Here is a 22,086-nt window from a genome sequence, read left to right as displayed (position 1 = left end):
GCATGAAATGTATGGCAACTTTCTATTCTTCCCTGCTAAAGCTGCTGTCCGACCCGGATATGCGTTTGAAAATGGCTGGATGGATGGATGGCTGCATGGAGGCTGGATGGAAATGTTTTAGTTCCTGATTGTAAAACTCAACTACCAGTATCGATTGGCCACCCCCTTGTGGTTGATACTGATATCGGACGCTGAATTCATCTGCTTTATCCCAGGAGGTGCCACAACATACTTTTTTCAAAAAGTTACAAAATTGTGCATCAGTAAATAATGGAGAGTGAAATGACACATGCTTGACCATAAAGGGTAAATCCTACTAAAATTCAATTTAGCTTTATTTACTTGATTTCATATATAAAAAAAACAAAAAACACTAAATAGATGCAATTTTTTTGGCAATGATGAAAAAGTAAATTACAGTATCAAGCGTGCATTACATACATACATTCATACATTTAAAAAAAAATATGTGTGACAATATTGCATTGTTTTACAGTGAGCTCACTTTTTACCCACTAGTGAGCTTTTTACATTAATAATATAATAACTATAATCTTAATAATCAATTAAGATTATAGTAGACTGCATTTTTTTGGGGGGGGGGGATTTTCATGGAAAGGACTTATAGCGGTATATTCTCATTGATTCAATAATTTTTGGAGTTTAAAAAACATGAAATTGCATGCAATTATAATGGCTGTCAATTATATGCAGATTTTTTTTTCAACTGTACATTGTGATAGTTTGTCAGTGGCGTTTCAGGTCAGCCATGGCGATTAGTGCAGCGTTCCAGCCAGGAGACCCCATCACACCTCCACCTGAAAACAAACAAAACAAATGAGCAGATAACATTTAGTTAATATTTGTTTTAATATGACAGCAGTTACTTGCGCATTCTAGGCAAACCTGGATGACTGCCACTGCCACAAAGATACAGGCCCTTAATTGGCGTACGGTAGTCGGAGAGTGAGGGCAATGGTCGCGCTAGGTACAGCTGGTCCAGCGACATTGACCCATGAAAGATATTCTGTCAACCAGAGTTGAAATTTTGTTTGCTTCGGCATGAAAATCAACAGTATTATATGTGCCTTGTGAGTACAGAAAACAAGCAAATATGCTGACTCAACGCAAACACTCGTCGATTACATTACAGCAGAGTCCAATGACATTTAACTACATGGGCATGTTTGAACAGTTGCTAGTGTCAAACAAATCACAAGTGTTTACCCCTCCGGTGAGCCCAAAAATACTCTCCAGGTCAGGAGGTGTTAGGATGTCCCTGCCCACCACTGACTGTTTGAATCCAGGGGCATATTTCTCCACCCAGTCGAATACTACATGAAACAAATACAGATGTTAACAAAGTTAAATTATAACAGATTCCAGTTCAAATATTCTTACAATGTTTGGCAACAATGCTCGAGTATGTAGGGCGTTTTCCAAAATGACAAAGGTTACTATATGACGGATTTAATGTCACCAACCCTCTAATAAATATTTCTCAATTTCAAACTTTTGACATAAGAAACAAATGAACATGATACCCTTTTCAAAGTAAATGAACATCAAACTAATTTGATTAAAATAATTTCATCAAACCTTGTCCGTTAGTGAAGACAATGCATATGAAAGACACAACTTTGAATCATTTAAAAACTGTTTTGCCAGAATTTCTAACCGTTATCTGCAAAAGCCTCTTTGTCCTGCTCAGTCCACTCTCTGCCCTCGATATAGAAGGAGGTGAACTGTGTGAACATTGACACCACATGACTGCCAGAGGGCGCCAATGTGGGGTCCAGCACAGATGGGATGGTCATCTCGATCATAGGCCTAAAGCACAAAGCCCAAATAGATTAGATTGCATGGCAGCTACTACAATGCGGTCAAATGGGATGTGGCATTTCAGAGTACTGGTGAAATAATGTGAGAATTGCCTTGTTGAGGGACGTCCATTCATGGCCTCCATGTAGGCTGCCTCCAGTATGTCCACACTCTCACAGTTGATGTGAATGGAGCACTGATGGTGAGGTCCTGGTTTATTGTCTGGTGTGGGAGCTGCGAGAAAGTTTGGCAGCTTGTCCACTGCCACTATTAAAAACAATGTGGTGGAGGTGGGGGCTTAATGACTTATCCTTGAAATTTCTGTTTTGATAGTAAAGTGTGACGCTAAGTTGATTACATTTTTGAATTATTAAATCACAGCAACTCTAGTTAATTTTACGAGGCCCAAGCTTGTTAGCTCGCAAGCTAGCTGGTGGCTGGCGCCTAGGGTGGCCAGACGTCCGGATTTAGGCCGGACAGTCCTACTTTTCAGTGATGTGTCCGACGTCCTGCGAAACCCTAAGCCTGACGCTGGTTTGTCCGCCTTTTGAAGAAAATGAGCCGTGGTCTGATTTTATGTGACCCAACATCAGCCCCACCCCCATTTGTCACAACTGATCTGTATTGGCCAAGAGTAGCTGCAGTTAAGAATCTTGTATATTATTGGCTCAATAAATGTAAACAAATCTCCACAAGGGCTATCCGACTATACATCATATCCTCGCCGCCCTATTTGACAGCAGCAAAAAGGCAGCGTAAAGACAGCGCTAGCAAAAATGCCAAAACACCGGACATCTTTTAATATTGAACGGACGAAAGAGCACAATTTCCTGGCTAAAAGCAGTCGAGACTGGTTTCACGGTTTCTGCACGCTTTGCCGGTATGATGTCGACGTGAGCAGTCCGTGCAAAGCAGTCAGAACGTCACGCGGGGACGGAGAAGCTTAAAGGTCCCATAGTATGAAAATGCACTTTAGTGGGGTTTTTATGCATCCCCGGCCTGTCTACAATCCAGCCAGGTATGAAAAAAGTCTGTCCGCGATTTATTTAGCTTCAACTCCTTTCTAAAATGTGTGCTTCAAACGGGCAGATTAAACTTCCGTGACTTAGTGACGTCATAAAGACACGGAAGTGCACTCGACCCAGCCCCCTCGGGTTAGTGGCACCACCTCTGGTAAAGGTTTGTCACGCCCACTGTAATTTGAGAAGCTGGCTGCTCCTTTTTTTTCTCCCCCTGCTTGCAAATGGTCTGTGGAGAGGGGAAACAATGATCAGGGAAAAGTGGTTGCTTCCTTCGTCCCAAGTCTTTGAGAAGAAGACAGTGGATTAATTATATTTTGGAAAGACGTGTACCGACATCATTTCTCAAATTGTGTTAGTGAAAGCCTGTTCAGAGCTGGATTTGCAACACGTTTAAACATAATGGATCGGTCCCAACAGTGAGACACGACTGCAAACGGGTAAGATGTAAGTTTAACATTTTTGATTTAGCCTTCCTTCCTATCCTTTCTAATAGATGTGCACCTTCTACCATTTTACTGGAGTATTTTTAGTGCCTAAAGTGGGAGCTACATTTGTCATGTGGAGGTTGTTTGGTTACAAGAGGTCAGATATGATAAAGCAGACGGTGGTTGGATAATAGGAAGCGGTTGCGTATTGTTTTGTCAAGATACAATCCGCGGTGTTTAATTTGCCGTGACTGGCAACTCGCCAACGAGCTGACATGACTTTGTGATGCTTACCGGCCGCTAAGTGGTCTCGACGAGACGGCTTGCACATTACGACCGCGCAGTGGCCTAAATGTGCACATTTGTGTTATTCATAACCGCTTGTAAATGTCTACAAGCATTCACGGCAAATCGGAGACATTCACGGCAAAATAACGTAAGAGGGAGATTTGCCGGTTCCGCATCACAAACTAACGCTACAACATTGTCTCTGTAGTAACGTTATGCTACTTTTTCTTATGGTTAAACGTTATGCCACTTTTCCACATATTAAAATAGTTCTCAAATGGGTAAAAGACATGTCTGTATTTTTATTTTTTTTGCAATAAATAAAATCCGCGAAGTAGTTAGCTTTATGTTTTATATAAAGTTATAAATGTTTTAAGGCTCTGAAACCCCTCACTACACAGTTTATACACTTTTCTCATTGAGGAATTTACATTTTCTCACATTTCTCTCTTGTTTAAACATTCTCAATGTTCAAACCTTCATACATTTTTTGAAATAGGCACATTACTGTAAAAAAAAATGCATGTAAAATTGCACTAAAAAAATATCAGCGAAACAGCGAGGCCATGAAAAGTGAACGGCGTTATAGCAAGGGAACACTTATTATTATTTTTTTAAATATGTCCTCCTTTTTGACTGTTAGGAAAATTATATATATATTGACTATACATTTTTCTTATGGTTAAACGTTATGCCACTTTTCCACATATTAAAATAGTTCTCAAATGGGTAAAAGACATGTCTGTATTTTTATTTTTTTTGCAATAAATAAAATCCGCGAAGTAGTTAGCTTTATGTTTTATATAAAGTTATAAATGTTTTAAGGCTCTGAAACCCCTCACTACACAGTTTATACACTTTTCTCATTGAGGAATTTACATTTTCTCACATTTCTCTCTTGTTTAAACATTCTCAATGTTCAAACCTTCATACATTTTTTGAAATAGGCACATTACTGTAAAAAAAAAATGCATGTAAAATTGCACTAAAAAAATATCAGCGAAACAGCGAGGCCATGAAAAGTGAACGGCGTTATAGCAAGGGAACACTTATTTTTTTTTTTTTAAATATGTCCTCCTTTTTGACTGTTAGGAAAATTATATATATATTGACTATACATTTGCTAAAATTTATTTAAGCTGTTTGTTGTGGGAATTTGTGCATTATGCCTTTTGTCAAACATATTCAGTTGTTTGCAGTGAAGAAGTGTTGGATGAAGATCGCTTTGGACAGACGCATTGAGGCCCAGGAGACGCTTATCAGATCCACAACTGACGCATGACGACGTCTACCAAGGATGGATGACTGGTGTAAACAATTGACTAAGCAAACATGCCTTGCCTTAGAATAACATATGACTGGTGTAAACACCTCTGATAATGATTAGCCACACCCTGTATGGGCTGGGATGGGCTTTTGCTGTGTTCAATAAAGACCAAAATGAACGGGAGGAAGGGAAGAGCATCTGGTGAGATGGCCATGCCCCCGTACCTTGTTCTCTTGCCAGCAACACAACTTTCGGTGTCTTTGCCTCCTTTTGTTGAGTGATGATTTCTACAAATGTCTGCAAGTAAACCTGACATTGACCTTATGGAAGTGGCCACCCTACTAGCGCCTCTTGTTGTTGCATGGAAATCTCCCGCAACAACACAATGGGATATACTCCAGCCGGTGGTTTCAAGTGAATATATTTTCACTGGTAGTTATTTATAAGTATAAGAAAGATACTGGACAAAGTTGTATTTGATTGACAGTTGATAGATTAGCATTGCAGGGTTTGTTTGAAAGCAATGACAGAGACACATTTGAAGCCTCATTTTATGTGCTTTGTGATTTTTTTTTTTTAATCATTCAAATTTGGCAGGATTAACAACACTCCTTTATGTGGTGTGTCAAAGTTATAAAACATATTGTCACTGGGACTTTAATATTACAATGCATTCTACTGTTTATATTGGCCTTATCATCATATTTGACATTCACAAATTTCTTAACATTTTAGATTTTAACTCAAGAAAATTATTCTAGTCCATAACTGGAAAAAAAATTTTTATGTAAAATTGTTAATGATGATAATGATAAAATAGTTCGTTAGTAGTTAATAGTAGCCTAATATAATAGTTAATCCACAAACACCCTAGTCAAATTTTAGGTTAAATTATTTTTTTGTTGGATGGGTATCATTTAAGAAAGTGGCAAAGAACTGCAACATAGTGTGAGAGTTTTTTTTTCATTTACTATAATTTGTAGGTATTGAGATTGAATAAATGGAAATTCGATTTTTGTTTAAGTTATACTGTATTTTAATCTAATGATTATTTATAGTAAATAATATATCAATGCAGTGTAATTTTTAAGAGAAAATATTTTCATTATTTAATAAATGAATAAATACATATTTATTATAATCATATGGTCTCTATGCCTGATCGTGCGTGGCATCCATTTCGACTAATGTTTCTGAATATGCTGTGTAAATAAAGCTGCTATATTTCTGCCGATATGTAACGCTACCATGATTGTACTGTAATTGAAATGAGTTTTTTTTCTCCACTCCAGTTGCTTTTACATTAGCATAATAGGCCCGAATATTTACCATTGATCTTGGTGACAGGTGATGTGTAATCAATCTGATCCACAGCTTTCAAGAATTCTGATGAAAGAGCACCCTAGAAAAAAAAACAGGAACATGGAAAAAAATATATCTTATGCAGTCATCGGTACTGCTTCTGTTGTTTATCTTTTATTTTTACCTGTGGCGTGAGGTTTTTGAACGTGACATAAGGGGTAGCATTTGAAAGAACAATTCTACTCCGGATCTCTGTGCCGTCCTTCAGCACCACTCCCTTGGCAGCACCATCTGAGTTCACAACAACATGCTCTACATCCTGCAAGTCACACATTCGATCTTATCAAAGGAAAGACCAATAACAATTACGCAGTTGTGGCAGACGCCTTTCTATAATTAAGCATTACCTTTTCTGTGAAAATGTCTGCCCCATAAGATCGGGCAGCGTTGGCTAAAGCCTTAGACACACCTCCCATGCCACCTTCAACGTAACCCCAGGCACCTTTCTCCTTCTCCAACTCTCCCATCACGTGATGCAAGAGCACATATCTACATGTACATGTAAAATTCCATTAAGAGTGGCTTGAATGGATTGTACACAGGTTAGAACAAGAGCCAAAAGAAACAAAAAAAAGTATCACATTGCCATGTTGCCATTTGTTAATTTATTGCATTAATTATTTTCAGTATTTGTGTCATGTTGTTTATGTCTTTAACAGATTTTTTTCCCCTCAGATCCCATTGAACAAAGCTTGGGAATCATTTTATCCCCCTTATAACTCCTTTAGGTTTTCCTTCTCATCTGATAAAATCTGGACGCCGTTTGGTGAACCGTTAGTCTTTTCCGTTCTGTCCCCCTTTGTTGGACATTGTTTTTCATGTCTCATGAGCGGGCTGTAACTGTTGAATTCCGTGGCCCCTGACAAAAAAATCGGATTCTATTCATCCACTTCTAATACAGTGGGACCGCTAAAGTGGAACACTCTGGAGCTCTGGTAGACTTCTAAATTGGTCTAATAAGCACACACAAAACGTATAGGAAATAATATGAAATTAATTAATTTGTTCTGTTCCACACACTGTCCATCCATTTTTATAACACGCCTCCACTCCAAATGGTCCAACTTTTCGGGCATTTACATTTCCTTAACATGTTCTCACCCACTACCAGGATTGCTGGGACTGGTCATAGCTCCAATCACACCGTCCGTAGCCAGGGTTGCTTTCAGTGGCTCCGACTCGAACCAGCGATTAAGGATCTAACGCGAAAAAACATGAGCTGCGTTACAATGCCACCTAGACAGCAGTAAATATTCAGCTGAATAAATAAGACCAACAAACCTTCATGATTGGTGCAGTTATGATTTCATAAAGGTCTGGAATGTTACTGCCTAATTTCAACCCTATATTTTTTCAAACACACAAAGTATAGGGTGACTCATTTCATTTTTAGGACATCTATGTTTAAAGTAGAAGTCAACCTTAAACATTTCTTGACAATAATATGTTATATGTGACCTCACTAGTCTAAACATGACATTCTGATTAATATTACATTTGTGGAATATGAGTTTTGAAGCAAAATCCAGCTGTTTTTATCCATCTCAGGGGGCGGCCATTTTGCCACTTACTGTCGACTGGAGATGACATCAATGTTGCTCAGGTCTCAGGTAACAACCAGTCACAGCTCAGCTTCACAAAACAGTTGAGCTGTGATTGGTTGTTACCTGACACCTGAGCAACATTGATGTCATCTTCAATTGACGGCAAATCGCAAATGGCCGCCCCCTGACATGGATAAAACTGCTGGATTTTGCTGCTTAACTCATATCCCACTAACGCAATATTAACCAGAATACCATATTTAGACCAGTGGGGCTGCATAGAACATATAGTAAAAAATAATAATAATAATTGGGTTGACTTCTCCATTAAAAAGATGTGTTACACACCACATTTGACAATAGGCTTCAGTGTTTTAGCCGCAGTCAGCCTCCTCCTCAATGATCCGGCTGTGACACCTGGAATGTCAACAGGAGGGGCATCTAGGAGTGGGTGGATAGCGCCGGCTAGCTTCTCAAGGTGCAAAACAAAGTCTGAAAAAGCCTGGTTGCAAATACAATTCAAGTTGATCCATATGCAGCAGTTTATATAAATAAAACCAAGCATGCGTGCGTCATAATGCTCGAACCACCTTTGCATCTTTCTGGGAAAATTTGCCAATCTCCTTCTGGTTCTCGGCGAGATCCGAGCCCAGCGTGAGGGACCTTGGCGGCCCACCCCTGACCCCCTCCTCCAACATGGGGGTGAAGGCATGGGGATCCCTCATATACACCTTCAGCCCATGTTTCTGAGGACACAAAATACACTTGGTAGTTCAAAAGCATATCATGTGATTTCTTAAATGTGCCTTGTTTACCTTCAGCTCTAAGTCTGCTATAATGTGCGGCCGTAATAAGCTGAGCAAATAGGAGCACCTGGAGAAGAGGAAACCTGGATGCAAAAAAAGTGGTATTATATAGCCGTATGCTGCACTATAGGCTACCTACAAGGAAAATAAGATGTGAGTTTTGTTTGTGGGAAACAGGCTCATGCAAAAACAACATAACCTGTTTCAATTAAACGTGGAGAGGTGAAATCGTGCTGAGCTTATTAAATTTTGATGTAAATATGGATAAAAATGCAGCTACAGGGTGTGGAAAAGCGCTTGTATGTTGTCCGCTAGCCTTCACACAGTTGGTGAAAGATGTTTGAAGAAAGATGTTTGAATTGTGTAGGGATCATTGTGGATAATTGTTAAATTAGTGCAGCCCCTTTTTGATCACGTCTTTGCCACTAACACCAACGTTTCTCGAAAAAAAAATTGCCTTCGTCTTACAACATCTAAGAAGATTGGAAAATGTATAAAATATGAACTGATTAGTTAAACAGAAAAAAAATTAAAGAATAAAAAGTCGATCTAGTCTTTCCGTTAAATACCTAGCCTGTCCTCCAATCTCATTCTCCAAAATGGCGGACAAACAAATGCAAATCATGTGATAGAAAACTACCTATTTTTTTACTCAAATGCAGAATGGTAAATCAGTGACCTGAATTTATGTGACATGTTGATGTTTCCACGTAATTTGACAAAATCCAGAATGCAGCCGAGCACCATATGTTCTGGATCAGCCCAGAGGATGGAAGCCTCTTACCGGGGAAGATCTCCTCTGTCACTGCTGCACCTCCCAGCACATGCCTGCGCTCCAGCACTGCTGTCTGTAAACCTCCCTTCTGCAGGTAGGCAGCCTTGTGTACACACACACAACAATACCTTTGACCAAAGATCACAAGAGCCACAATGCTATAATAGTGTAAAAGGAAAAATGTCTTGACTCACTGCCACCAGTCCATTGTGTCCTGCAGTGACATAAATAAAATAATTTCTAACAGAAATAAAAAACATATAAATAGCAAATAAAAGCAATGTGCAGTATAAAATTAAGCTGCACAAGCTGTTTTCTAATCTAGTTAAATTCAGTCCAAAATTTAAGTGGTCCACACTGGACAAGCTGCCGCTTAACTTTGTAAAGAATTTACACAAAGTCATACATTAACTAATGAGCTTATTTTCCACAAGAAGACAATACAAAACGTCTAGTTGTGCATTGATGGTGCAGTAGTGTTAGATGAAACGTTGCATTAAATATTAAAATGTGCAAAGCACAACTAAACTTTTTTTTTTAACCAAAATTCGTCGGACCTCACCTCCACCGATGACCAGTGCATCATAGTGTGATTTGAAACCGATGTGCATGTAGGCTCTGCATTTTGCCACAGAGCCCACGACGTTCGCGGTCCTCCGTGCACGATGAGTCCACATTGCAGCAGCAGCCATTTCCAGTCAAAAAAAAGAAAACTCTTCACGCCCCCAGGTTCGCCCCCTGAAAGAGAGTGAAAACAACAACTTCCTATTCTGCTAGTTATACAAGCGATCATTCATTTCATTCATTTTCAGCACTAGACATAAATAATTCTAAATATAATTGTAAAATATTGATTAAAAACAAGTTTAGTTTAGTTTTTTTTTTAAGTTTGTGTTGCTTGATGTTATCCACTTTAACCACACGAGGACGCAGTTGTTCCATACAAGGAGTTACAACTGGCCACATCAGCAAAACCAGCTTTATGATGATATGGTACCACTTTACCTGAAACAATGCTGACATAGGCTCGACCAGCGATTGTGCGACAGTAAGACCCCTTCAGAGAGAATAAAAACGCGGGGGGCATCTTCCATACACTTTATATACATAGTATTCTGTAATAATGTAAGCTATGCATTTCATTCTACAGTTGTAGTCAAATTAATTATTTTTTTATGTGGAACGGCAGTACAGTAAACAGAACATGGACGCACACAACACTTACGTTATCGTTAAAGACACTGTCACCATTTCTTACATGATTTATTGCTGCAAGTCATTTGCAACATTCAAATTGATCTGAGTGACAGTGTGTGCTTTGGTGCTGCTTTTTTTGTCAGTTAGGAACAGAGTTCAACGGGCTAAGCAATATTTCAAAGTAATCCTAGTGACTATTTTATTTTATTTTATTTTTTCACAGGAAGGACATTAAGAAATGTGGTATTGTGAACTTGGCAGGGTTCTTGCTTATAGGCTAGATAAAATATTGATATGAAATATTGATACTTTCACTGTCTGACATGAAACTCAGTATTCTCATCCATGTATTGTAACTGTAGCACATCTAAACAATCAATGAAAACATGTTTTATTGTGTCATGTTTTTACCATTAGGCCCAGGAATTAGTTTCTACAAGTTTTCCTTCTTCATTTATATTAAGAGGCATTGTGCCTATCGAAGATTTTCCTAAATTGGTTATCTCATAATCACCTGTAATTTGATACGATCATGAGCACCAGCAAAATGTCATGATGCAAGCACATTATACGATTCCAAGTTACTGTTGTCTACCAGAACACAAATCAAGATGCCTTCTCCACAAATCACAAGATCAACTGTTTTGTTGTCCAGGGAATTAACAACTTGGGGTAAGACTCCAAAATACAATTTATCTAAGAAACTAAATGTTCGGTAAGTGCTGCTATTTTGGTTAGCAACAGAGTTCTAATAGGCTCAGCAGTTAACTTGAGTGAAAGCAACTGAGAAAACTGCAGAGGGAAAAGTGAAACACTTATTTGAGGGAGGCATTTAATTGAAATATTTTTGTGTTTATTGGTGGCTCTTATTAATGCATTTTTATAATATTAATTTACATTGTTCTATGATTCATTCTATCCCTGGTGATGCTCTGTTAGGCCTCTACTGCAACTTCTATCTTTTACTTTCATATTTGGAAACTGTACAATCATATGAATGTATGATGTGTTGCTACAAACAGTGGGAAGTATATTGTGAGTATAGTACGGTAAATAATGCTGTAATATACTTGTTCGTGCTACTATATATACTATACTGAATAAGTATATTTATGTTCCTGACTTGAGGCGTGTGCCTATAGCGTACTTGACTTGGTTAATTGCCATAAGAGTGTTAAGATGAGCTCTTGAGACATTACTGCTGCAGAAGATATTGGCCTGCTTGAAAAGCCGTAGATCATCATCATTGTCATTATCAGTCCACAGGGAGAATATCCCGAGGATGTGAGAAAGGAATAGTTTTACTTGGGACAAAAACAATAGCACATAACCACGTAATCATGTCCTCATAATGGGGAATTCTGGATTGTATTTTGCTTACAAGGTGTAAAATAATTCTTCTTGGTTGCATAAACGGTGCACTCTGTTGGCTGGGGGAGTAAAATGAGGTGGGGAGGGCAGGGGGTTGTTCTAGGATTTCCCCCCTGAGCCGCCACCCTTCTCCCTTGTTGTATTAGAGCAGGCAAGAGAAATGATCCTGACAGGATGAATGCTTCGCCTTTCCAATAAGGAACGTCTGCGGACGACGCTAAATCGGCCTTAACAAGATCACAAGCAGGAGATTTTGTTCTTGTAAGCAGAAATTAACACTTCAATACCCTTTGTCGGCAGAAATTCAACACTCTGGCCTGCCAAGGCTCTCTCAGGCATTAAAGGAGAAAATTCAATTATGTCATTAGTACAGCACCACAACAAAACACATTGCATCATTTGCTAAGGGGAAAAGATGAACTTCTTTCCCTTCAGGCCGAGAAACTGATGGCCTGCAGTAAATGTACTGACACCTTGAAGTATTCTTAATTATATCCGAGTTATATTAGATATATTAAATATTAGCAACCGACTTATCTGATAATGAAGCTGAGCACTTTATTTTAAATATAAAACTAAATGAAATACAATTTATCAACCATCTTTCTTAAAATAATGGCCTAAGTCAGAATTTAACAAAAAAGTTTTGTTTTGTTTTGTTTTTGCCTTGAACTTTTTCTCATGATACTTGCCACTTCTGCTAAAATCAGACACATCATTAGTTTAATTAACAGATCATTCAATTTTACCCTTAAAATTAAATTATTAATACAGGTAAATTTAACATAGCCTAATCAGTATTTTGTTTATTTTGTTATTTATATTTTCTGATCAACCTTTTTTTTTAAATGACTTAGCTCATTATTTTAGGAAGGTGACAATATGTTGGATTTCTATGGTCAACAAATGTCACTTAAAATATTAGATTTTACTGCTTCATTTCTAGTTCTGTTTAGCTGAAACCAAAACAGACTTCTGAACGGAACTGTCAGATCACATTTAATGGATTGTGTCGAAGGAAGTATTTTTTAATTGTCATTTTACAAATTATAAAAATTTTAGTAAAATTTGAAGCATGTGTTGAATATGTAAATATAATTAAAAAAATAATAATCATAAAGTAGAGTGTCCAGGGACACTAAACTTAATAATATTAATATAATATAAAATGTAATAATAATAATAATTAGCGAAACCGTTGTATAAACAATTATTCTTATTTTTAAACACTTAAATTACTTTAGATGTTTGTTTGTTTTTTATGTAAGTACATACTGTCCATTTTCTATTCCAAAGGTGAGCTGCAGCCTATCCCATTTGACTTGGGCACGAGGTTAAAGTTAAAGTACCACTGATTGTCACACCCACTACAAGTGGGGCGAATATTCCTGGAATGATTGCCAGCCAATCATCGGACACATAGACAGCCAATTATTCATACTCATATTCTGACCAAATGGACCTTCTTTTAGAGTCGTCAAATTAGCCAAAGGAGCATGTTTTGGAATGTGGGGGTAAGGAGTATCTACAGAAAAATCAGACAAACAGGGAAAAAGCACAGGAAGTCTGCAGGCCAAATTCCAATCCGCAACCTCAGAATGGTGACGCGGATGTGGTAACTGTGCACCTTGCAGTCATAGATGTAATCATTTCAATAATATTCATAACATTCACTTTTATATCAGTTTAAAAGTGGAGTACTTTTCTTCGTTGATCGGCTGCTGGATTCTACTGCTTTGAAATAAGGCGCGTGGCGGCCATTTCAAAACAAATTTCCGTTCCTGCTGGTGATGGTTTCTTTCCCTGTGAAGGGCTAAGGCAAAATGATGGGAAGGAGGTAGATAAAGCATCCTAGCAACTGGCAAGACAAGCAAAATATTGTAAGGAAAACAAGGCAGAGCATCATGCTAAATAAACAATTAACTTGAACCACAAGTTCTACGCTTGACAAAGACCAGCCAGGGTGACAAATATAAACTGACAGAGGATATCAATAGATAGCTTATATTGATGAATAATGGCTGTACATGCCTGCCTCAAGAAATTTAAATAACCAGGACAACAGTAAATTGCATGTATCAAACACAGTTTGGTGAGAACTTTTAAGTATTAATGGCTATACAGACAGTATTAAATCATATTTAATGGTGTGCTTGTTACTGCTGATCTTTGAGCATGTCGTAAATAGATTGCATTGCTTTTTGTGCAGCAATACAGGACGCCTCTCATTAAATAAAGTGAAAGTCAATGAGGAAGTGCCCAGTCATAAAGTTGATCTAATCTTGTGTAGTGTCTTTCTGTGTGTGAGTTATACTGCCTACTGGACATTTCATTAGGTACACAGCACAATAGAATGATATTTATTTATCGACTATGGGGGAAAATAAGCAATTAATTCGTTTCTTTTAATGGATGGGAGATTCTTTATGAACGTTTTGAGGTTCCTGTTTCGTCCTTGTCATATTGAATGGATGAGTTGCGACAAAGCATTGATGTAGTTATTATATTTCACTTAACTGGTGTCATGTATATTTTTGGAAACCTTGCTTTGACATAAATAAGATAATTTCCCTATCTATGCTAATGATGTATAGTGATCAGTAGAGCAATGGAATTCTCATTGTCATTTGGACAACTGAATAATAGCTTGTGTACAACTTAACATGCCGAGATTTCACACAGAAGTAAATGTGTAAGTATATTGAAACAAGATCGTCATTATGTCAGAATATATACTATTATTTTAGATGCATTTTTTTCAGCATACCAACATTACAAAACGACATGAAAAGTGGACACATGCTGAGTAGAAACACACAGACGAAGACAAAACTCTTCCAAACAGAAGGCCACAAAAAAACATTACTTAACCTGAAGTGCTGCAGTAACCGTTTTGAATGACAGGTCTTTCAGCCAATAGCGCGCGGAGGACATGCCTCTCGGAGCCAATTATCTTCGTCGCTTGGGCCGTGGCGTGTTTCCGTCCTTCCTCGGCCTTGCTTGGCTGGCTGCGGCTGGGTAGCAACGACGCGGGTGGCAATGTTGAAGCCGGGCAAGTAGCTGCCAAACCCACCTACGGGAATGCAAAACTCCGGAGCCGAATTGTACATTTTCAGACATTTGTGCGTGCCCGAACAGCCCCTTTCCTCCAGTCGCTCGGTTTCTCATGGAAGCGGATGGATTTGTAAGGAGGCGTCGGATGACAGCGGAGTCTGCAGGCAACGATCCCGGGGTTGCTGGCGCATCTGCCGGGGCAGAAGTTCGATGGCTGGGGGGCAGGTTCCTGGGAGTTTCGGAAAGTATCGTGGGAAGCCTGTCCCCGAGGATTGGAGGCGAGACCGAACTACAGACTGTTGACATCTCGCGGAACGCACAGGATCAAAGTGATGACTCTGAACCGGACTACGAGGGCTTGCCACAGGGAGCCTCCACGAGCACCCACATGTTGGCCGGAGCCGTGGCCGGGATCATGGAGCATTGCCTCATGTTCCCCATCGATTGTGTCAAGGTAGCCTAGCTCGGCGGCAGCTAACTAGTTGCACAATTTAGCCTGTTTCTGTGCCATGCACGTTGATAAAATTCCGTTGCTGTTAGCATAGCTCGTTAGCCTCCCATGCTAACCCAAACACGCGTCAGAGCTGAGCACAAGGTCAGCGGCTAGCTTCTCCTAGGTAACGCGCTAGCATGCCTCAACCAGTTAACCAACGTTTGCTAGTTAACGTACCTTTTTATAATGTTACGGTTTTTTTGTGTGTTTTTTTTTACCCAGTCGCTTTTTAGACTCATCGTTCGTCCCCAGTTCAAGCTAAACCTATATTAGCTTGTTTCGTAACCAATGTTTACGCGTTTATTTGGAGGGAAACTGAATAAAAATAAAAAAGTTGCTAACATGAGTCAACAGTTGGCTGGTCAGCCATGTCTGAGCAACAGAGCTATCAATCGATCAATCAATCATTCAGCTTTATTTGCACACTTTAGGTTCAAGGAATAGACAAACAGGATACACAATGTAAAGAAAACAACAACAAATAAATACACATACCAACAGAAGCATAAGTATTAATATATTCATCACCATATAGAGCTTTTTCGTCACAAGGCGAATTCACATTTTTCGTGAAACTATCGATGTATGTGCAGAGTTTAAACGTGAAATCAGACATTTCCATTGGATTGTAATTATTACTATTATTATTTGGGCTGACTGTTAGCACGTCCGCCTCCCAGTGCAGAGGACTTGAGATCAAGTTCAGGCTTCCTGGGTGAAGTTTGCATGTTCTCCCCATGCCTGTGTGGGTTTTCTCCAGGTACTCCGGTTTCCTCCCACATTCCAAAGACATGCATGTCAGGTTAATTGAACACTCCAAATTGTCCATAAGTGTGATTGTGAGTGTGGATGGTTGTTTGTCGCTGTGTGCCCTGCGATTGGCTGACAACCAGGTCAGGGTGTACCCCGCCTACTGCCCGAAGCCAGCTTGGATAGGCTCCAGCCCCCCGCGACCCTTGAGAGGAACAAGCGGTTAAGAAAATGGATGGATGTATTATTATTAGTATTAGTATTTTTTTTTACATTCTGATTCCAGGTCAAAGGTAATAATTGTTATGTAGAGTATTCTTATTTAATCTTTTGAATACAATGTCAGTGGTTTTAGTCATTTTAAAAAAAAGGGAGGGGGGCATTTCTATGTGACCCCAAACTTAGAATACCAGCCCAATGAGCCCATGTCTCCTGCTCTGCTAATATCATGTCGCACTTTGCATTGTTTGACAATTGTTAAGTATTTTATCCAGCAGATAAATACTTACATTGGATTTCTTAAAACAACCTGTAACGTTTTGCCTGTACTAGTTGCCACATGAAACGTCACTTGAAACAGGTTAAATGAGCCTTAAACTGTGTCCACAAACATAGGATATTAAATTGTTTGTGCTAAGTGAGTTATATGACACACTTAGGATCATTTTTTAATCAAAGTTGTTGTTGTTTTTTTGGGGTCGGGGAGGTAAGACCAGTTGACCACAAGGTCAGTCAGTTGCTCTTGATCATTGCATTGGAGAGATGACACAATTAAGCTTAGGACATCCAGCTGTCCGTGTCACACTGAAAAGCAAGCATGTCTTGAACACCTGTAGTTTTCTCTCACAGGATGCACGGACCGAGTCGAGGCTTTACTGCTGTTCTTTTTCGGGGCTACGCAGCTAATGGAGCTCAGCAAGAAACCCTTGCACAGTGCACATGAAGTAAAATCCACAATGGAACCTCTAAGGTTGAACACAATTTTACAGTCAATGTTAATCTACATTGTATCCTGCTGTGAGGGTCGGTTTACGACGGAGATCCTACAGTACTTACCTACACTAATGTAGCAGTGATGTTCTAGTTACAGGAAAAGTTGTATGGACATTTCCAGGCCATGAAAGACAGTGTGGTACTAACCGAGCATGCCTTCTTGCACCACATGTCAGAGATCACCAATGGGCACCAGTTAGTCCCTAATGTACCACATGAGTAGCTTGGGGGCCCTTTTCTAAAAATGGCTCACCAATTGATGGACCCTTGTGTTTTTCTAGGAATGTTGTGAAAGTGGTCATTTGGAAACGTAAACACTTACAGAGATGTAGAGACAAAGTGTTTTTTATTGGTGTGTATCTGTTTTCTATCATGTTAAATAATTGTAAGAAACCATGAAACACGATCAGTGTCTTGCCATAGATCAATATTATTGATTAATAATAACATAAAGGCAATTTGAGCAAAATTGTTAGTTCAGAAGTGTGTTTCAAAGTGGCAGATCTTTGCTGTAATCAATAGCCACGAAGTAGCTCTCCATTTTAAAACGGTTAGTGACCCCTGACATTCTTACACAAACTAGTTTATTGCGCGCCGTTGAGATCCACTGTAAACCGAGAGCGCCATGAACCACGTGTCCAAACTCGGTTAATGTGTGCGACATTGCCGAGCTCTCTGTTAGTCCAGCATTCCTGATAGCACAGGGTCTTACGAGGCCGTGTTTATTCTTTGCCCAAGCCCCCTGCATGTGCACACAGACCTGAGGTCAGTTGTGAGTTTGTCCATCCAGCCAGAGCACTGCTGTTCAATGATTATGTCAATGTTCAGTTTTCAAATGCAACTTTATTTTATATTCCAGAGCGCATGATTGACTCTGTTTTAGATTAATTTATCGCTGTTTACGTTTGCGGGACTCAAAGTTTTGATCTCAGGTCAGTGGGAACACAGGCAGGATATACGTCATGTCCTCGTGACCTTGGAGCTTGAAACTTCATGCTTCCTTCTATTCAATAATGCATGTACACCGACATGCTCCGCACACCCTTTTCCAACCATTATTTGCTCACGAGGCTCTTTCATTGCTGTGCGATTGTTGACTTTGCCCCCATTTTGATTCTTCCCCAGACAAGAATGCAGAGCCTTCAGCCCGACCCGGCCGCCCGCTACCGGAATGTGATGGATGCCCTCCGTCGAATCGTGGCCACGGAGGGAGCTTGGCGGCCAATGAGAGGCCTGAATGTGACCGCCATCGGGGCGGGTCCTGCCCATGCCCTCTACTTTGCCAGCTATGAGAAACTCAAAAAGACTCTGAGTGATATGATCCACCCCGGCGCTAACAGCCACTTGGCTAATGGTACCATAAAACTTACCGATTACACAAATAGTTTGTGCTGTATGATAATGCAAAGCAATGCTGATGTTTTATACCCAAGCCCATTTATCAACTAGGCCCGTTAGTACATGCTATAGCGTTCTGGCATCTGATTGAACAAAACATTTCCTTTGCAATTGTTGCCAGTGTAGTTGTGTAGCTAAATTCCACTTGGATTTGACTCAATTCCCGTGTGTGTGTGTACTGAATGCCGTTGTCCCTTTTTCCATGTTTTCCCTACTTTGTCTCTTCCCTCTTTCCAGAGTATTGGGAGGCTGGGTAAGTCCTCTTTCTCCCCTCCAAACAACTCTTTCCTTTTTTATTTTATTTAGACTCTTATAGAAGCAATCAACAATGTTGTCCACTAGATGTCTCTCACGACTGGTCAAACTTCTGAGTAATGCATTACAATGCTGTTTTTGCTATTTAGCAAGGCTTCCTACTGATATTTTTACTTCTTTCCAGCAAGCCTTGTGAATGCTCCCCAGTTATCTGAGATCATTTTAATTTCTGAGTCGTATTAATTGCAGGAGCAGCCGGATGTGTGGCCACTCTGCTTCATGATGCAGCCATGAACCCATCAGAAGGTATTTATTTTTTAGTACATTAATAGCATTTTTATACAAGCAAAACCTCAATTGTTGATTTATCACATCAGGTAACAGTTGTGAAAAAATTGTAAAAATAGCATGCATGACTTTGTGAAAACCAGCAGAGGCGCTTTTCAGTCTGTCTTGGTTAATTTTCAGCCTAAATAATAAAACATCAATCTGGCGAATGGAGCAGCATTCACGTTAGTGATAGACTGATATGTGGGGGTTTTTTTCAAGGCCAATGCCGATTATTAGTAGTCAAGGAGGCCGATAACCGATATTTCAAGCCGATATTCATTTGCAGTAAAAGAGAAAATATTAGCGTCAAAATAAAAATAAAACGTTTTATTTTAATTTTAAACATAAAAAAAATTGACAGCTTTGTTTAGAAATTGTACCAAAAATTGCAGGGAGCTTCCAGTGTCATCGGCATGTGTTAAGCTAAATTAAAAACTAAGCAAGTAAATTGTTTCTTAAAGTGTTCTCCTGTAAATAAAGTTTTCCAAAATTTCAACATAATTTCTTAATTTTATTTATTTATTTTATTTTTTTATAAAAAAGTGTAGGGAGTTCCTAGTGTCAGCATCATTTTTTATAAAGTGGGAAAATTAAGTAATTCCATAAATGAAAAGTTCCCTATTTCTCACTGAGTGACAAATGCATGCGAATGTAGCTAATGTGGGGGTTTCGTCAGGGTTCGTAAAAGGTTTCAATTTAAAAGGTCTTTGCAGGCAGTGAAAAAGTGTGACTGTTCAAAATGACTGCGACAAGTAAAAACTGTGAACATCTTACAAATCCTGATGAAAACCCCAAATTCACCACATTTGAAAACATTCGCTGCTCAGTGAGATACCAACTTTATCGGCCTTCAGATTTGTAAAAAGGCAGATGGCGATATTTGTCAAAAGGCCAAATATCGGCACCGATAATTGGTCTATCCCTAATTGACGTTATGTTGACAACTCACCGCAGGGAATGTTATTCTGTTCTACAGTCACTAATTTTCCTTTTTTTCTTTCTTTCTTCAACTACCTCCCACAAACCTCCGGACGTCATCATGGTCGTCACATGGTCCTCCACAGTTGTGAAGCAGCGCATGCAGATGTATAACTCCCCGTACCGCGGCGCGTTGGATTGTATCCGCGCCGTGTGGCAGAACGAAGGCCCCCGCGCATTCTACCGCAGCTACACCACCCAGCTGACCATGAACATCCCCTTCCAAGCGCTCCATTTCATGACTTACGAGTACCTACAGGAGCTGCTGAACCCCCACAGACAGTACAACCCCTCGTCCCACATGCTGTCCGGCGCCCTGGCCGGGGCCCTGGCCGCCGCCGCCACCACGCCGCTGGACGTGTGCAAGACCCTACTCAACACCCAAGAGTCGCTCGCCCTCAGCTCCCTGTCAGCCAACCAAGGGGCCCATAGACAAATCACGGGCCTGGCCCACGCCTTCCGGACGGTTTATAGGCTGGGCGGCCTGCGGGGCTATTTCAAGGGAGTGCAGGCCAGGGTCATCTACCAGATGCCCTCCACGGCCATCAGCTGGTCCGTGTACGAGTTCTTCAAATACGGACTCACCAAGCACCAGCACGACAAGAGGCGAGCGCAGCAGATGGAGGCGGAGATGTGAAGCCGGCTTCTAACGCACAGCACATGAAATCACACTAAGACCCATCTCCACTGTCCCAATGGACATACAGGCATTTTCAGAAATCATTTTTTAATACGCCGTTTGCTGATTACGCACACTTTGATTTATGTTGCTAAGCGAAAGGAATGTCGCAGTATTTGAATTTTCCAATAGAAGCAATGGGTTGTCACCAGTAGAGGGCAGTAGTGTTATTTTCTTAACCTTTGTTTTGTGATCTCCTGTTTTATTTTCGTTTTTTTTTTACACAGCCAATATGTCAAGTTTGCAGTTCACACAGGCTTTTCAGTCACCGAATTGTGCAATTCTATTTTATTTTTATTTTTTATTTTTTACAGTTCAAGATTATGGGGAAAACTGGAATCCTGCAAAAAAAAAGAATTGTAACCAAATCTGCATTTAATTTGTTTAAGGTGATAAAATGTGGATTAAGACCCCTCGCCCCCTTTATTTGCCCTCTCCTTTTAGCATCCACAATCCGACATTGGATGAATCTAAAGCTTATATTTAATTTATTTTCAATTAAACCCACATAAAATGTGATCCATATAAATGGGGAACCTGTTGGCAAAATTTGCTTTGTAGCGCTTCCATTGACAACCCCATGTACTTCTCAGCTATTCACCATTATTGCCTTGTCTGCAGATGGCTGTTGTGAAGCAGATCTTAGTTTATCTCACTGCTACTACTGAGTGTTCTTTCAAAGCAGAGGTTGCATGGAATAGGTTGTGCCCCAAAAATCAAGAGTCAGCTTAATAAGCTATGTTGGAAGAAGTTGCTCTATCGTGCCCATGTTGAGTAAATGGAAGCTGTCATTCTTACTGATTCTGAATTGCACTCATCATTAAATAAATTATGAGCAGTGGACAGTGCTCATAAATAATCACAAATCATTTTTGTTGGTATTTTTTCTGAATGCTTTAGCTCAAGGAAAACAAATCTTCATAGAATCAAAAGTAATGGGACATTTGAAAATTCCAGTAGAACATCAAACAGGTTTCATTTTAGTGTGGAAAAAAAAGGTACATTTGTAGTCTTCAGTGCATGTGCACTTGAAAATACACATGTACAAAGAACGACAAGCAAACAAGACAAGGCTGTGGAATTTGCCAAATTGTCCATGATGAAGTATGTTTTCAATGCAAGGAAAGAACCAAAGTGAAACTCAACAGGTTGGTACATACACCATTTTTCAAAAAGGAAACTCGCCATGTTAGTTTTTTTTTTTTTTCAATTGAAACTCTGCTTTTAACATTCACAGTATTAGGACATCAAACATTATTTCAGTTTCAAACTTTGCTT

General features: G+C 39.6%; 2 protein-coding genes across 2 annotated transcripts; one reads left to right on the top strand and one right to left on the bottom strand.

The window, feature by feature from the left end:
* Nucleotides 1-307: 307 nt before the first annotated feature.
* Nucleotides 308-15,600, bottom strand: pyroxd2 (pyridine nucleotide-disulphide oxidoreductase domain 2). Its single transcript, XM_086092981.1, has 17 exons — nucleotides 14,750-15,600; nucleotides 9,873-10,048; nucleotides 9,505-9,524; nucleotides 9,320-9,413; nucleotides 8,545-8,618; nucleotides 8,320-8,475; nucleotides 8,078-8,231; nucleotides 7,467-7,528; nucleotides 7,287-7,384; nucleotides 6,533-6,674; nucleotides 6,310-6,444; nucleotides 6,153-6,225; nucleotides 1,935-2,088; nucleotides 1,679-1,830; nucleotides 1,228-1,334; nucleotides 907-1,027; nucleotides 308-818 (listed from the first exon to the last, which is right to left on the bottom strand). The coding sequence occupies exons 2-17, from the start codon at nucleotides 10,000-10,002 to the stop codon at nucleotides 748-750; spliced, it is 1,743 nt and encodes a 580-aa protein (XP_085949107.1). The 5' UTR covers nucleotides 10,003-10,048; nucleotides 14,750-15,600; the 3' UTR covers nucleotides 308-747.
* On the top strand, nucleotides 14,864-21,674 carry slc25a28 (solute carrier family 25 member 28). Its single transcript, XM_086092983.1, has 4 exons — nucleotides 14,864-15,386; nucleotides 18,294-18,522; nucleotides 19,071-19,127; nucleotides 20,216-21,674. Exons 1-4 carry the CDS (start codon nucleotides 15,045-15,047, stop codon nucleotides 20,764-20,766), a joined length of 1,179 nt encoding a protein of 392 aa, XP_085949109.1. The 5' UTR covers nucleotides 14,864-15,044; the 3' UTR covers nucleotides 20,767-21,674.
* The last annotated feature ends 412 nt before the right edge of the window (nucleotides 21,675-22,086 follow it).

This window comes from Leptonotus elevatus, chromosome 13 (assembly GCF_054856555.1).
Source record: "Leptonotus elevatus isolate MCC_2025b chromosome 13, RoL_Lele_1.0, whole genome shotgun sequence".
NCBI classification, from domain to species: Eukaryota; Metazoa; Chordata; class Actinopteri; order Syngnathiformes; family Syngnathidae; genus Leptonotus; species Leptonotus elevatus.
The sequence above is the reverse complement of the archived record's forward strand: the minus strand, read 5'-3'. Positions and strand labels throughout refer to the sequence as shown.

Coding starts and splice junctions, on each gene's coding strand:
- pyroxd2 (XM_086092981.1), bottom strand. CDS start 10,002: ATGGCTGCTGCTGCAATGTGGACTCATCGTGCACGGAGGACCGCGAAC. Junction 8,232..8,319: donor TTTCCCAGAAAGATGCAAAG/GTGGTTCGAGCA, acceptor ATTTGCAACCAG/GCTTTTTCAGACTTTGTTTT. Junction 7,385..7,466: donor TAACTGCACCAATCATGAAG/GTTTGTTGGTCT, acceptor TTTTCGCGTTAG/ATCCTTAATCGCTGGTTCGA.
- slc25a28 (XM_086092983.1), top strand. CDS start 15,045: ATGGAAGCGGATGGATTTGTAAGGAGGCGTCGGATGACAGCGGAGTCT. Junction 18,523..19,070: donor TAACAGCCACTTGGCTAATG/GTACCATAAAAC, acceptor TATTAATTGCAG/GAGCAGCCGGATGTGTGGCC. Junction 19,128..20,215: donor AGCCATGAACCCATCAGAAG/GTATTTATTTTT, acceptor GGTCCTCCACAG/TTGTGAAGCAGCGCATGCAG.